General features: G+C 56.2%; 5 protein-coding genes across 5 annotated transcripts; 2 read left to right on the top strand and 3 right to left on the bottom strand.

The window, feature by feature from the left end:
• Nucleotides 1-1,906: 1,906 nt before the first annotated feature.
• Nucleotides 1,907-2,428, bottom strand: IWZ02DRAFT_491439 (uncharacterized protein; the record flags this gene model as incomplete). Its single annotated transcript, XM_066769742.1, has 2 exons — nucleotides 1,907-2,064; nucleotides 2,338-2,428. 2 exons carry the CDS (start codon nucleotides 2,426-2,428, stop codon nucleotides 1,907-1,909), a joined length of 249 nt encoding a protein of 82 aa, XP_066621702.1.
• Nucleotides 2,429-4,781: 2,353 nt separating this feature from the next.
• Nucleotides 4,782-6,867, bottom strand: IWZ02DRAFT_421463 (kinase-like domain-containing protein; the record flags this gene model as incomplete). Its single annotated transcript, XM_066765848.1, has 2 exons — nucleotides 6,288-6,867; nucleotides 4,782-6,200 (listed from the first exon to the last, which is right to left on the bottom strand). The coding sequence occupies exons 1-2, from the start codon at nucleotides 6,750-6,752 to the stop codon at nucleotides 4,782-4,784; spliced, it is 1,884 nt and encodes a 627-aa protein (XP_066621701.1). The 5' UTR covers nucleotides 6,753-6,867.
• A 1,300-nt stretch (nucleotides 6,868-8,167) lies between these two features.
• On the top strand, nucleotides 8,168-10,545 carry IWZ02DRAFT_521113 (armadillo-type protein; the record flags this gene model as incomplete). The annotated part of the gene is made up of 7 exons (XM_066770784.1): nucleotides 8,168-8,216; nucleotides 8,272-8,357; nucleotides 8,417-8,537; nucleotides 8,601-8,714; nucleotides 8,767-9,012; nucleotides 9,093-9,842; nucleotides 9,890-10,545. The coding sequence occupies 7 exons, from the start codon at nucleotides 8,168-8,170 to the stop codon at nucleotides 10,216-10,218; spliced, it is 1,695 nt and encodes a 564-aa protein (XP_066621700.1). The 3' UTR covers nucleotides 10,219-10,545.
• Nucleotides 10,546-12,549: 2,004 nt separating this feature from the next.
• On the top strand, nucleotides 12,550-13,643 carry IWZ02DRAFT_294279 (uncharacterized protein). Its single transcript, XM_066763839.1, has one exon. It carries the CDS (start codon nucleotides 12,808-12,810, stop codon nucleotides 13,342-13,344), a length of 537 nt encoding a protein of 178 aa, XP_066621699.1. The 5' UTR covers nucleotides 12,550-12,807; the 3' UTR covers nucleotides 13,345-13,643.
• Nucleotides 13,644-13,943: 300 nt separating this feature from the next.
• On the bottom strand, nucleotides 13,944-14,959 carry IWZ02DRAFT_421458 (uncharacterized protein; the record flags this gene model as incomplete). Its single annotated transcript, XM_066765847.1, has 3 exons — nucleotides 14,822-14,959; nucleotides 14,304-14,731; nucleotides 13,944-14,253 (listed from the first exon to the last, which is right to left on the bottom strand). The coding sequence occupies exons 1-3, from the start codon at nucleotides 14,891-14,893 to the stop codon at nucleotides 13,944-13,946; spliced, it is 810 nt and encodes a 269-aa protein (XP_066621698.1). The 5' UTR covers nucleotides 14,894-14,959.
• Nucleotides 14,960-15,208: the final 249 nt, after the last annotated feature.

The following is a 15,208-nucleotide window of genomic DNA, read 5'->3' as shown; positions in this document are numbered from 1 at the left end:
CTAGAACTGCCCGTGAAACCCGTTTCCAGAGACGTCGGATGTCCCTGTCAAGATAAAAAAAAAAAAAAAAAAGCTGCGCCGCCATGTCCTACTCGCTCGCTTCACGTCGATGACCTCACGACGCCAGGGTCCACGAGATGAATATATTTAGGTCGCGGACATGTCGTGGAGCAAGCGGACTCGCGGGTCACGGCAGCGCGGAACGTGCCGCCGTTCGTTCGGCAGAGGGGCCGTTGTGGATTGAGTACAAATGATGGCGGCAGTCAGGTAGGTATGTGTGTAGTAGTGTAGCCGAGAGACGGCGTCAAATGACGTGCGTAAGAATACCACTGCTTATGACGGGCAGGTAGAGGCAGACTCCATCGCGGTTCCAGATGCAATCCATCAACGAGCCTTTCGAAAGTCTAGATTTGAACGGACCGAAAGAAGGCGATGGTGGAGCACACCCAAAATACCCCAGTTTGCTAGTCTAAGATGGAAGAATCCTCGTGCTCCAGCGCATGCCCAGATACTCACGCCCAATTCGCCCACTCATCAGAGTCGCGGCGCAGCCCCAGCAGAGCGCGCGTAGAGCGGCTATACGGCCAGGAATAGAATCAATCCACACGATCAAAACTACACACCTTATCAGCGCAGTCTGGCTCGAGTTCCACAGGCGGCGTTCTTGAAACAGCGTGCGGACCGCCATTTGGAGAGGGCTGGATCAGGAGGGACTATCCAGCAGACAATGCAGATGGGGGCGACGTCCAAGATCCCAGCTTTGGCATGACAGGCACGAGCACGGGCTCGCGCGGCGTAGGTCACGGTAGGAGTAAGTTTTGGACGTCGTGGTTGGGCTGCTCTCGCTCACAACTGCCGCCAGCTACGAGCCAAGGCGAGATGTGATGCAGAGAGGGCGACGTAGGACATGCGTGACGGCGGAATGAAGTGGTGATGTGCGTGACCGTGGCTCCCTCGCGGATCGAACTGTTGGGGGCCCATGTTTTGGGGAGTAGTGACCGGTCAGAGGTGAAGAGGTGCCAGCAGTCTTCGGAAAGGTTGAGCCCGTGGCGCGCGTGTGTGCGGCGTCCAGTCTATCACCAAGGTGAGAAGGTTGCATTGTGGAGGCATCAAGGTGCGGCGAGGAGACGGAAGAGGAAGAGGAGCGGACGTCACAATTACAGCCTGGCAGCAATGGCGATTGGCGAGATGGCAAGGACATCAACGAGCAGAGAGAGGCGCGGTGATGGAAGCTGTGAGAGGTGGATTAGCAACGAGATAGTGGCGGAGAAGCGATGTGAGGCAGAGAGAAAAGACGACCTCTCCACCAGAAGAAGCTTTTCGCTGCCCGCCTAGGTAAGTGGAGTCGCAGCGACCACGCGACCTTCTGCCACATCAAACACCACTCACAGATTGTCTCTCTCTAATTTCCCTAGCCCGGGCCTGCAGGAACCAGGAAGATTGCGCCAAGCAAACGTGTCCGTCAGTGCGGCTCGCCGCAGCAATTGAAAAGGGTCAATTTCGTCATCGTCTCGATTACAACGACTGCTAAATGAGAGCTCATCACCCGCAGACCGCAGACCGCCAGACCCAAATGGCCGCTCGTGCCAGATGTCTGCCCGAGAGCAAAGGACCGACACGGCGTGCCGAAGATGGTCTGAAGCTATACCGCCGGACCACAGCGGCATGACGGGAGACGCCGCCGCTGCTGAGCGGAGCGCAACGACCATCAGCAGGCCCTCATTCCCATCAACCGGAATCGACGGGCGAGTGGGCGCAGCGGCAAAACAACAAAAGACGTCCTCCAGATTGGTATCTCATGGAATCCTCCTTCTCTTAGCACCTTCAATCCGTCATTACCAGCCCCTGACCCTCATCCTCCTCTTCCTCCGTCTATTTACCCACGACGACCTCTCATTTCGCGCCTCTAAGCACCTTCTCCCGTGCCAAGGGCGCTCTTCTCGATCTCGTTCAAGTGCCCAGAGGCGCGCAGCGCAGCGACGCGTTCGGCTTCTCTCTGGAGGCTGCGCCTGTTGCCGACGTTCCAGGCGACGGCGTAGACGGACATGCAGACGATCATGAGGCCTGTAATGCAGCTGTCAGACAAGATCAGAACACACAAGCTACTCGAAAGACCAGAGTTGTAACAGTGGGACAGCGTGTTCCGCTCGATTTCGACTCCAGGTCTTGAGTGGAGACGACAACACCAGGCCAAGACCAAGCGCTCTGCATCCAAGAAAAGCCCAACGACGATCCTGACAGACAAGCTTTTGCGGCTGCGCCTCGGCGAGTTGGCACCAAGTACTGCGAAGCCGAACACGAAGGCATGGGGAACGGTGGATTTGATGGACAACTCACCCAAGAAGCCAAACAGGATGCCAATCTCGTGCCTCGTGCTCGGCGCGGGCACGTAGCAGAGCGACTTATCGTCCGAAGTGCACTCGCCCATTTTTGCAACTTTATATCGACGGAAGATGTGGTAGACGGTGAGAATGATTCGAGTTTCTGCTTCATCGAGTTAGTCGACGATCGTCACCAGTCCTATGGTGGTGCGGTCCGCAGATGGCGAAGAGACAGAAAGAGGAGGAAAGACTGGATGGACAAGGCCGGATTCTGTACATGGCTGGCAGGCAGCCAGCCCGCCATCATCAGCCAAGTCACTCCGCATCGCTTGTCCCGTCTTGGGACCACAGCTTGACGCCGTCAAGCATCGCCAGCTGGCGTGAGATGCGACGAGAGCGACAAGGCTGGGCGTCCGTATGGTGTTCGCCTTTCCATCGAATTGCAAGAGAGAACACGCTTCAAAAGAGCAAACGACACTCAGTATACTAACCTGTTCACTCAAGTCCAGGGCCGAGCGTGCGTTTGATGATATGAGAGGAAGTTCAGGTATTCAGGTCGACAGGTTCAAGGACAAGACGACAAGACACGACAAGAAGCAGCCAAGACTGTACATCAGCAACCACCACATCGCGCGGGGCCCCAGGCTGTTTAATCCGGGGCGAGCAGCGCACGCACGCACGCATGCGGTTCAGGCCCGCCATCCACCCATCCACCCTTCCGCCCAGCCCAGCGATGACGCTGACGGAGGCGGCGCAAGGCAGAGCTCCTCCCTCACCTCCAAGCAACGCGAGAAAGCCGAGCGAAACACGCAGCCTGACAGGTAGGTAGGTAGTAAGCCAAGGCGAGCCTGCCTGGCGGTCCACAAGTCAGTCAGTCAGTCAGTCAGTCACTCTGTCGTCTATGACGGAGAAAGTAAGCTTCTCGGCAAAATAGCTACCCCGGCCGGGGGGCGGGTTGCCTTTGCGGGGAAACGGCAAGCGGGAGAGTGTGAGTGAATGAGTGAGGGAGTACCATCGCAAACGAAACGAAACGAAACGAAACGAATTCGCCTGGCGCAATTTACTCCAGACCGGTTGCGAGAGCGAGGGTTGCTTGTTGGTCGATGGCTCCTTTGACAGAAGGTAAGTAGGTAGTAGCACCGCACATGAGATCGCCGCATCCGGCCGGCCACACGCATCACACACCTGGCTACACATGTACCCACGCCCAGTTAGCGGCACTCCACATGGCTCTCCCTCCCCACTGTCACCATCCTCCCTTTCCCGAGAACAACAAATCAAGAAGCGATCAACTAAATAAGTAATCCATCATGCAGACAAAAAAAAAAAAAAAAAAAAAAAAAGACAGTCCCGTCATCTGCTGCACCGCCCGTCCGATCAGTGAGACGCATCATCGAAACCGCTTGCTCGAGTCATGTCCATCGCATCCATTGGTCAATTTTGCGTCTGATGCTCACCCTCACCCCATGAACCCCGGCTGGGTCTACTTTCTCACCCGCATTATTCTCCCGTCCAATCAGATGGCGCGGCTGTGTCAAGGGTGTGCATCTACTTGCGGGTTTTGCGCGGGCATGCGTGTCGAGGTGGTGACATGCCGAGCACTTCGAGGTACAATTGAGAGTCTAGCTCCTAGTGCATCCACACTGAACGACTTAGGCCGTTTGCGGCGCAACACCACTGAGCAGGCGTAAAGTCCCATGTCCACAGATTCAATTCATGGTTGTTGTGTAGATACGTGTAATATGTGTGTATATGTTCCAAAGGGTCGGCACGACTAGAGACAAAGTAGGTCGATGCCTTGGAAACAACCCCAGAAGACCGTTGAGCCTAAACAATCTGATACAAGTAATGCCGCGGATGAAAAAAAAAAAGGCACAGAGAATGAGGCAAAGAAAGAGCGCAAGAAGGAGAAGTAGGAAAGCAACCTTGATTGACAGAGAAAAAAGACTTCCACCCGAAACATGTCGCCTTTTGAGTTGGGCAGCGATTTCCGTTCACCAGTAAGTCGTCATGAAACAAAGTGTGAAAAGTAGTCGAGTATAAACACTCTTCGCCAGCAACTTGAGAGACTCCTGAGAATGACAAATTCCGGCCAGTAGCAATTGCAGAAGCAGTGCGGAAGACGAAAGAATCATGAACCATGCATATCGTAAAAAAGGCGAGATATGATTGACGGAGAAGGAGGTACCAAGCAGACAGAAAGAGGACTTGTTGACGGATCAAGAGATAGATAGGTAAGGCGAATGTCGAAATGCAAGTTGCTGAAAGGCCAACAACCCGCAAGACGGACAACGAAGAAAAGGGTATCTGATTGGCTAGGCTTGCGTGCGAGCGTGGGTATCGATATTTTTTGTTCCTCCGTGCTGACTCCAAAAATTTGCAACAACACCGATATGAAGAAAGAAAGAAAGATGGACGAGAAGCGAAGAAGAGAGCAAGTTGAGGATGCGATCAAAGCAATCAAGCCGACTCGGTCCAATGTCGCGGGACGTCCTCGTACAGTTCGCGACAGCCCTCGAACCATCGACACTCGAGAACGTCTGCGATGGACCAGCGCAAATCTGGATCCATTTCCAAGCAGCCGCGGATGAGCTCAATGGCGTCTTCGTCGGCACCAACATCGCGCAGCGCTTCCTCATCCCATTCGCCCTTGGTGATGAGCATCACAAGGGCAGGCTGGAAGCTATGGCTGAATGGCCGGCGGCCTGTGAGAAGCGTGTATGCGACGACTCCGTACGCCCAGACATCGACAGACGTGCTGTACAGCGGCGTTCGCGAGTGGAGCAGTTCTGGCGCGGCATACTCCATGCTCCCCGCGGGACATGTGCTGGTTTCCGAGGGGCCCAAGCTCGGGGTTTGTTCTTCTAGCGGTGATGGAAGCGAACGGTTTTCGTTTGTGATGAAATCGGCCATTCCAAAATCGCAAAGTAAGACATTGCCGCCTTCGGTCTCGGCTGCTGGGTCCGACATGTCGAGTAGGCAGTTCTCCAACTTGACGTCCCGATGCACGACGTGGACATCTTCGTGAAGATAACGCAGCGCCGAAGCCAGTTGGTACAGATATCTCTTAGCCAGACGCGAGGGGACGCCCTGCTTCTTGAGCCTACGATTGACGCGGATCAAGTCGAAAAGCGTACCGCCCAGGTTCAATTCGGTAATACAAAAGGTCGCAAAAGGAGTGTCGTACACGGCCAATAGTGGAAGAATGTACGGGTGTTTGAGATATCTCCAGATTTCCACCTCGTGCTCAAACTGCGTCTGCAATTTTTCATTATCAATCTCGTTTTTGCCCGTCACTTGTTTTCGCACAATCTTTACAGCACGGACAATTTTGACGCCGTCTTCCATGGTAGAGACCTCTTTTACGACGCTGAATCCCCCGAATCCAATCTGCTTTCCAATGAAGTAGCCGCTGTGGTCGGGGATTTCTTGGCCTTCCTCGTCGGGCTCGATTGCTGATTCGTCTCGTCCCCACTGGCCGAGAAATGCGCTCGCGGGCGACATGGAGACTCCTGAGCGGGTGGAGGTGCGTCGAGCGCTTCGGCGAAGGCTGCTTGGCTGGCTTGCTCTGTCTGAGTAGATGCTCTTTGACTTGACGCTACTGTTTTGCCGCGAGCGTCCTGATGAAAATTCAATGGGTGATGAGGCAGCGAGGGGCGATTGAAGGTATTCGATGGAAGAGTCCAAAGGCGTAAATGTGCCATCGTTGGTCGACAGCGTGGTTCCAGAAGTCAATGAGGCTATCCTCTCACTCTCTTCCAGTTGCGCAACTTCGGCCAAGTCGTCAACCGTTTCTTGCAAAAGAGGATGCCGCGATTCACCAGTCCTATAGGGCCGCAGCTCGAGTCGTCGTCTGCGTTCTTCAACCAACTCGCCCGTCTGCAGGTCGTAACGGGCCTTGTCTGATTCGCTGTTGGTCCGAAAGTGGTGGATTTCGTGGTCCTGGCCATATTCCGAGTCGATAACAATGTTGGCGCCATCCAAGTCTGGACGGGTCGAGTCTTGTTGGGAATCAGCGCGAGGAAGCGGGGCGTCCATGGGCAGTGAGTTGCCCGTCTCAAGCATAACTTCGGGGGCGAAGCTGATTGAGGTTTGGCGGTTGCGAAAAGATTGCTCGAGGGACGAATTTTTCTGGAGATAAGGCCGACGGTGGCCGTTGACTGGACTCTGCGAGTGGGCCCGGATCCCAGAAACATGGACATCTGGAGAAGCACGGTCGAGGGCAGAGCGGATCAAATCGGCGCTGGTCAAGGCAGAAGAGGAGCGGTCATGATGCCACGGGTCGTCGCCCAGGTCGGGAAATGGACTGCCTGGAGAGTCGCCTCCATCATGAAGCTTGATGGAGGCGAAGGTCGAAGGTATAGGCTTCGACGACGCGCGCGTATTGAGGCGGAGTTTCTGGAAAGAGGGAGAGCGCTCCGCGGGGGCCATTCGACCGCGCAGAGCTGGAATCCGTGGTGGTGGTTGTGGTGGTGGTGGTGGTTGTGGTGGAGAAGGCTAGCGGGACTGATTGAATAGGGCTATGAGAGGGCACTGGATGCCCACAGGTGGGTGGAAGCAGACGGCAAGAGGTGTGAGTGGCGTTGAAGGAGTCACCCAAGTCGTCAAGGCAAGGCAGGGCCTGCTTGGCGCTGCAGGCCAGCAAGCTCCGTTTGTCAGGCGGTCGAGCGGGGTGCGGTGCGATTGGCAGGCCGCTCTACTGCGGCTGCATGGACGGGGGCCAGGCGGGCTGCGAGGACGATGGACGGGCGATGAGCGAGGTGAGGCGAAGATGCGGTGGTGGTGGTGATGATGGTGATGATGATGATGATGGCAAGGGGAGAGAGTCTTGCCTTGACAAGTCTTTGTGGGGGAGGCGCCTGGGGAAATTTTTAGGGAGGACCGGGAGAGATGGTGGGGGGCGCCCCAAGCGTCTGCTATCGAGATTGACCCGGCCTGCGGCGGCTCCCGGGAGGCCCAACGTCGAGGTCAGCAGGACAGACAGAGCAGAACGGAATCAACGTGAAGTTATTCCAAGAGCACGCCGCCGAGCGAGTGGCCACGGGCAGGTCGTCCAAGAGTCAAAAGAAGCAGATCCTCGACGTCAGCCCTGCAGCAGATCCTCAAAGCAAGGACCGATTCCAAAGGACCCTGGCACTGGCCGCCCGCCAGCAAACACCACGGCGCGATGCGATGGGCACGAGGCGAACGAACAAACGGGCGTCAAAAAGTAATTCAGTCAATCTGCACTTTGCATCCCGCCGCCCCGTCTCCATAATAATTGCTGCAAGTGCCGGATCCAATCAATGTCCACGGCTTCACGTGGTCTGCGCGACGTCACCACCGCACCGTCTGGTGTGCTGCACCGCAATACGGTCTGCCCTGATGGGGCCTCGCCTGGGCCACTCAACTCCCACCAGACCAGACCTGCCCCGAGCCACAGTAGCAGACACGAATCATCCCTCTACCGCTGCTGCGGCATTTGCATGTGCGACTCAACCATCACAAAAATCACCATCGGCTGCCGACTGTGCCTCTGCGCGTGCGTGCCTGTGTGTCGCCGCCTGCTGCTGCTGCTGCTGCTGCTGCTGCTGCCGCCAAACCGCCTATTCCTCATCTGGGCACTTGGCGGCCTCCAGCCATCGATCGCAGACAGTCCCGTCAAGCCTCAACGCCCTCTGAGCTATCTCCATCCTCCACCCAATCTCACCGCCCTATCTGCACCCTCCCATCTCTTCCGCCCCGACCAAAACTCTGCTTCCTCGACTCTGCCATCGTCCGTCGCCGCCATCCACAACCCCCCCCCCCCCCCCCCCCCCGACTCCTGCGACCCGACACGCCCTGCCTGACGCCCCAGACTGGCGAGGATGGGTCTGTCGACCTACTGCTCCAAGCTCTTCAGCTCTTGCTGCGGCGGTGCGTCGACATAGCTCCAATCGACCCTCGCACAACACGCTGACTCGCAACACAGGTCGCTCCAAAGATGGCCTCTACGATCCTGTGCTGGCCGACAGCGAACGCGAGGCCGTCGCCGAGCTCTTGGGTTATCTCGAAAATGTACCCGCCCAACCTCACTCCATATTGCTACCTCCTGCTTATGCTGTCCTGCGTCACAGAGAGCCGAGACCGACTTCTTCTCCGGCGATCCCCTACGTGCCCTGAGTACCCTCGTCTACTCGGACAACATCGACCTGCAACGCTCCGCGAGCTTGACCTTTGCCGAGATAACAGAGAGAGGTGTGTCATTGAGCTTGGATGCTCCCGCATGCGAGCGCGCCTCGACTGACAGCTGTCATCCAGATGTCAGAGAAGTTGACAGGGACACTCTCGAGCCCATCCTTTTCCTGCTCCAGAATAGCGACATCGAGGTACAAAGGGCTGCTAGCGCGGCACTGGGTAACCTCGCCGTCAACAGTACTTCTCCCTCCTTGACCTTCAATCTACAACACGTGCTAATGTCTCGCAGCCGAGAACAAGGTCCGCATCGTCCAGCTCGGCGGCCTGGGCCCTCTCATCAAGCAAATGAACTCGCCCAACGTCGAGGTCCAGTGCAACGCCGTTGGTTGCATTACAAATCTTGCCACGCATGAAGACAACAAGGCCAAGATAGCACGGTCGGGCGCCCTTCCTCCGCTGACGAGGCTGGCCAAGTCGAGGGACATGCGTGTGCAGCGCAATGCCACTGGTGCCCTCCTCAACATGACCCACTCGGGTGAGCCAATCTCCCCCCCCCCCCCCCCCCCCCCACGCTGCAGGTACTATATACCCTGTCGGCTTACTGACATGGCCCAGACGACAATCGCCAGCAGCTTGTAAACGCTGGGGCGATCCCTGTGCTCGTGCAGCTTCTTTCCTCGCCAGACGTGGACGTGCAATACTACTGTACCACGGCCCTCAGCAATATTGCGGTGGACTCGAACAATCGCAAGAGGCTGGCGCAGACAGAGGGAAGGCTGGTTCAGTCACTGGTACACTTGATGGATTCTTCATCACCCAAAGTTCAGTGTCAGGCGGCCCTGGCTCTGCGTAATCTTGCGTCGGACGAGCGCTACCAGCTCGAAATCGTCCGTGCCCGCGGTCTGCCCTCGTTGCTACGTCTCCTCCAGTCTTCTTACCTACCATTGATCCTTTCGGCCGTTGCATGCATTCGTAACATTTCGATTCATCCCTCGAACGAGTCCCCCATTATCGACGCTGGTTTCCTCGGCCCCCTGGTACATCTCCTCGGCTCGACGGAAAACGAAGAGATTCAGTGTCACGCCATTTCTACCCTTCGCAATCTGGCTGCAAGCTCGGATCGCAACAAACAGCTTGTTCTCGAAGCTGGCGCCGTGCAAAAATGCAAGCAATTGGTGCTGAATGTTCCTCTGACGGTGCAGTCTGAAATGACTGCCGCAATCGCTGTCTTGGCCCTCAGCGACGAGCTGAAACCCCACCTCTTGAATTTGGGCGTGTTTGATGTGCTCATCCCCCTAACCGAATCCGAGAGCATCGAGGTCCAAGGCAACAGCGCGGCTGCTCTCGGCAATCTGTCGTCCAAAGGTAAGACAGCCGGTCGCACTGGATTACCGCATGGCTAATAAACGCAGTGGGTGACTACTCCATTTTCTTACAAAACTGGAACGAGCCCAACGGTGGCATCCACGGCTACCTCCAGCGCTTCCTCGACAGCGGGGACCCGACGTTCCAACACATTGCGATCTGGACATTGCTCCAGCTGCTCGAATCCGACGACTCGCGCCTCCTAAACCTCATCGGCAAATCCAACGAGATAGTCAACATGGTTAAGAGCATATCGGAACGCAACATCGAATCAGACGATGAGGACAATGAGGATGGCGAAGGCGAAGTCGTCAGCCTGGCGCGGCGATGTCTTGAACTTCTTGGAAAGAATCCCAAGACCTTGATGGAGGGTTGAAAGCACCCGCCAGTCGATACGAAATAATCTTGGTACAATATCCGTTTAGCGCGATGATTAGGTCTCTTCTCTTTCCTTCAAAACAAAACCAGCGCAAGGGCTGGGCATTATTCCCCCAGCCGACGGAGCCGCAGTGCTCCGCGACTTCTACCCCTACCATTTCCTTTTTTTGGGGGGTTTTTTTTTTTCCATAGCGAGCATGGGTGGAGCAAGGATGCTAATTTTGAATTTTTTTTTTTTTCATTCCCAGTCTTGTCGTGTTAGTTGCTTAGTTTGGAAGGTCTTACTATACCACATTGATGCGCACGAATCGGTACACCCTTCATTGGCATTTGGAGGCTTGTGGATGGGAAAGAAAGAGGAGGAAGAAGAAAAAAAATTGGAGGAACACGGGCTGTAGGAGGGCTGTAGGAGAGCTGTAGGAGGGGTGTGTAAAGCTGTTTCCTTGACTTGGTTTCTTTCTTTTTACTTTTTTCTCTTGGTTTCCCACGTCGATGTCGAGGAGGGATTTTACCTTTCGTCTTCCTTCACTGGCCGGGCGACCGATTCTGGAGTGGAAAACCAGGGTCCGTCTATTCGTGTTAATGCTTCGGCTTCTTCTTAGTCCTTTTCCTTTGTTTGATTCGCGGGTGGACGTGGAGGATGCAGCAGCATCACATGGCTGCTGCCGGGGTGGGTATTGTAGTATGTCTCGCGTACAGGCGGTCGGGCGGTCGTGTGGTTGTTGGGTGCTTGTTGTTGATCATGATAGACTTGAGGTAAACTTGCGTATATCCGTACGGCATTGTTGCTTTTTTGGCCAGACCTAGGTATGCTGAATGTGCCGCCGTGACATGTGCCATGCAGCAGCTTATTGGATGAACTGGATGGGTTGGGTTGAGATGCATCTAGCCGGCAGGTGTCTTGCCAAGTCCCTTATCGCCTTGACAAGCTGCTGCTGCTGCTGCTGCTGCTGCTGCTGCTCGCAACCAAGTGCCAAGCTCCCTCGGATTCTTCAGTCGGCGACTTGAAAGTCCTGGCCACATGTCCTGCTCTAGCGTCCGTCCGCCGGCGACTGCTTGCCCATCCACTCCAAAGTCAAAGTCACGACACCAACGTGCATGACTTGTGCACCACACCCACACCCTTTTCCAACCCGTCAGCACCTCTTGCGCACGACACTCAGCCTCTTTCCTCCTTCCTCGTCCAGATCGACGGCCTGACTCGCGACTGACTGACCGACCGACCGACCGACCGACCGAGTGAGTGCGCGAGAAGAATCAACGGCGTCGCCGCCGCAGCCCGTCTGCTTGCTTGCTTGCCTGCCTGCCTGCCTGCCTGCCTGACTGCCGCGCGGCTGCGCCTCGACATCCTACCCACCTTTCCTAACCTTGCGCTTCGGACGGAGGTTTGTCTGTTGATCTGCCTGCACGGCATCACGCATCACGCATCACGCACTGCTTGACTCTGCGGCTGAAGAGCTCGGCAGGTTAGTTTATTGAGCAGAACGGACCCGCTATGTGTTTGCCGGGTTAGGTAGGTAGCGTTGGTAGCGTAGGTTGATTGATAGGGTGGTGGGCGTTTGCCTGGTTGTGGCAGTTTCTCCGTCCGCTTGACTAGGTAGGCACCTGCCGTACATACCGAGAGGTTTTACGCACCGAACTTCTTGGGAGAGCGCGTCAGCTGGCCCACCCCCAAATCCATCATCCCCCTTCTGCTCCTTCTCGCCCTCGCAACACTGTCAACGCGCCTCTTCTCGCTGCCGTTGAACCGCGTCATCCAATCGCGCTACTGCGCCGTGTACTACCACTCGCCTTCGCCGCCCGAGGCCCTGTGCAAGATTGACTGGGTGCAGCGCCGCCTGGCGTGGCTGCAGGGCGTCATTGAGACGGCTGTCATTGGCGTTGATTTGGGCGTTGCTGTGCCCGCGGCGTGGGTTGGGGATAGATGGAGGGAGAAGGGAAGGGGCAGGAGGACTGTGCTGGCGGCGAATTTGCTGGGCTGGGCGGGGGTTGTGGTGTGGGTTGTTATTGTTGGTAAGTTGGTCTTTTTGTGGGCTTGTTTCTCCTGGTTTTGGGTGGATGAGGAAGGCATGGGTTTAGGGGGCTAGGAGAGGACATGCATTTCGGATGAGATCAAGAGATCAAGAGATGGAGAGGGACAATTTGCACATGGCTTTCTTTCCATTCACAACCTTTTTCTATATCCCATCAGTCTTGTAATCACACTCATCTGACATCAAAATACTCCAACAGGCCACCTCGAAGGCGTCCTCCCCGTCTCGGCCATGGCCGCCGCGCCCTTCTTCGCCCTCATCGGCGGCCATGACTGCTTGCTCAACTCGGCCGTCTTTGCCATTGTGACGGATCTGACGGACGATTTGGTTCAGCGGCAAGCATGCCCACTGCACTGCCTCTTCGGCTCTCAGATATTCCACCACATGCTCCGCGCCATTCAATGAATTGATTGAGCCCTCATCTCATGCTATGCTAATCCACTCGAGTACCTCAACAGGACGTCCTACATCGCCTACATCACCTCGGTCAACTATCGGTCCTCGTGGCTGCACTGCTGCTGTACGCCCTCGGCTCTGCGCTGCCCGTCTTCACTATGGCGCTTGTTGATGCTGTTGATCGGGGTGATGGCGGTGGTGATGGCGATGGCGATGCCGAGGAGCAAACGGAAAGACGGGCAAGCGGTGTCGTGCGCCATGAAGAAAACGACGAAGACGCCGCCACGCAAGCATCCCCATCCGCATCTCCTTCTCCCCGCCGCATCATCATCGCCGCTGCTTCCAGCGAGACCCGCCCATCCAACAGCAGCGCAACAGCGCGCGTCTACACGGTCGTCATGGTCGTCAAGACAATCGGATCGCTGGTGGGCGCGCCGCTCATGACGGCCGTCTGGGTAGCCGGCATTGGCGTCGGGGGCGCCGGGTTGGGTTTGCCGTTTTGGGGTTCCGCTGTGAGTGTCTTTTGCTTTTACCCTTGCTACTACTACTGCTGCTTTTGGAAATTTTCGAGTGGTGTTTGGCTTGTTTTCCCCCGTGCGCTTTTTCTTGTTGTTTTGTTTTGTTTTGCGTGGTTTGCTGGCTTGCTTTTGATTGATGGAGGTGTGGTGGTTGAGGTTGAGGAAATGACTGGCTGACCGACTTTGTTTTCGCTGTAGGCTCTGTATCTGTGCGCCATGGGCGTCATTTGGTGTTTGAAGCTTTGAGCGACGGTAGAGTGAGTCAGCTGCCAGCGGTTAGCAGAGGCTTCCATTTCTCGTGTGTGGTGATTGTGCCAGCCAAGAAGTTTTCCTCTTCTCTGAACCAAGGCAGCATTCGGGCCGGATAGAAAATGAGAGAGACTCAAGACGATGCAGAGGCACAATGATTCAAAGACAGACAGCCACCTTTTCTCCAATGTGACCGCAATCCAAACTCCATTAAATGCGAAATTCTTTTCGTCAATGAATGTACATTCATGTCAATTCCATTTTTTTCCCAATGGCTGCCTTGCAGTCCGTCCGTCCGTCCGTCCGTCCTACGTGGCCCGTTCCTTTTGTCAAAACGTTGTTTTGAAAATCGTACAGGGACATTCAGATCCATCTGACCAGCTCTTAGAGATGCAACTGGATCCACGCACAGCCAAAGACTGTCAAGAGACGATGGAATCACGGCGCGCGCATGATTTCGAAATGCGACGCGTGCAAGAAAGTCCAACCACGCAACTGGGGCCATCGAGAAAACAGTCGGGTTCAGCTCAACCGCGGTTCTTGGTCTTGGGGGTGCCGCTCTTGACGCGCCTGGCTTCCGGTCGCTGGAGATGCTGGGCGGGAATCCAGCTCTCGTCGTAGGCCTTGGCTCCAGAGGTGACGGCGGGGCCATCAGCACCCGTGACGGCAATCTGGTCGCTGGGGTCGACGCTCTTGGTGCCTTGGGACGACGTCTTGGCACGCTGTCCGCCCTTGCCTCCGCGCTTCTTCTGGGGGAAGAGGGTGGTGATCCAGGTGTTGTAGATGAAGTAGCAGGTACCGGCGAAGAGGGAGGCGAGGACAAAGTAGAGGAACAGGCTAGCTCGCGTCAATGGGCTGCAAATGATGGCGGCAGAGACAAAACTTACATCTGCGGGTCGAAGATGCTGGTGGGAGCTTCAACAATGCTGACCGTCTCGTTGTAGGCCTGGAAAGTGTAGAACGACTCGTTGGTGTCACGGATGACGGCAATGAGGCTTAGGCGCAGGTCCTGCGGGTGCATCTCGGTCTGGAAGCTGTAGGTCAAGCTCACGCTGCCCTGGCTGCCAACGGCGACATTGTACTTGGAAACGCTAAGGTTGCGGACATTGATGCCCGTGTCGGGAGTGTACAGGGCGCCGCCGATGAATTGGACGTGGACAGGGTCTTCCTCCTCGTTCTTAACGTCCAGGATGGCGCGAGTTGGATGACCGTTGACGAGCTTCACGCCAAAGACCTCGGCGTCTGGGAACGAGGCGCTGATACCGACATTGAGGTTGGGCTGCTCCTCGACCTGGTCCTCGACGTCTGGCTTGGCCTTGTTAGAGCATTAGCGGGCGTCGTTTGCTCTATGCAGGGTTGGCGGGCGCTATTGATGTCATGGCGGCATTGGGTTTCGGGAACTTACAGAGTCATCGGCCCAGGCATTGGAGGCCAACAGCGACAGGAGGAACGAGGCGGCGAGCTGGGCAAACCTCATGGTGACGGGATGGGGATGGAGATGGGGAGTGAGTGGGGAAGACGAGGATTGCTGGAGCTGGGAAAGTTGAATCGTGGCTTCAGGGCCCAAGCGATCCACGGGCGGACTACCCGAAGGAGCTAGCCCGAGTAAGCATCCAGACGACGACGACGACGACGACGACGACGACGACGACGACGACGACGACAGGAGGCTTCAGTTCAGGTTGCAAACACCAGACATAGACATGTTGACCACCATTCGCGTGGAAATTGCCCGACGGCGTGGCACATCAATCCATCCAATGCGGCCGTCCGCTGCCAGTCGCTCAGCACG

This window comes from Phyllosticta citriasiana, assembly GCF_038021145.1.
Source record: "Phyllosticta citriasiana strain CBS 120426 chromosome Unknown IWZ02scaffold_8, whole genome shotgun sequence".
NCBI classification, from domain to species: domain Eukaryota; kingdom Fungi; phylum Ascomycota; class Dothideomycetes; order Botryosphaeriales; family Phyllostictaceae; genus Phyllosticta; species Phyllosticta citriasiana.
Note: the sequence above shows the minus strand (reverse complement) of the source record. Positions and strands in the feature narration are given on the sequence as shown.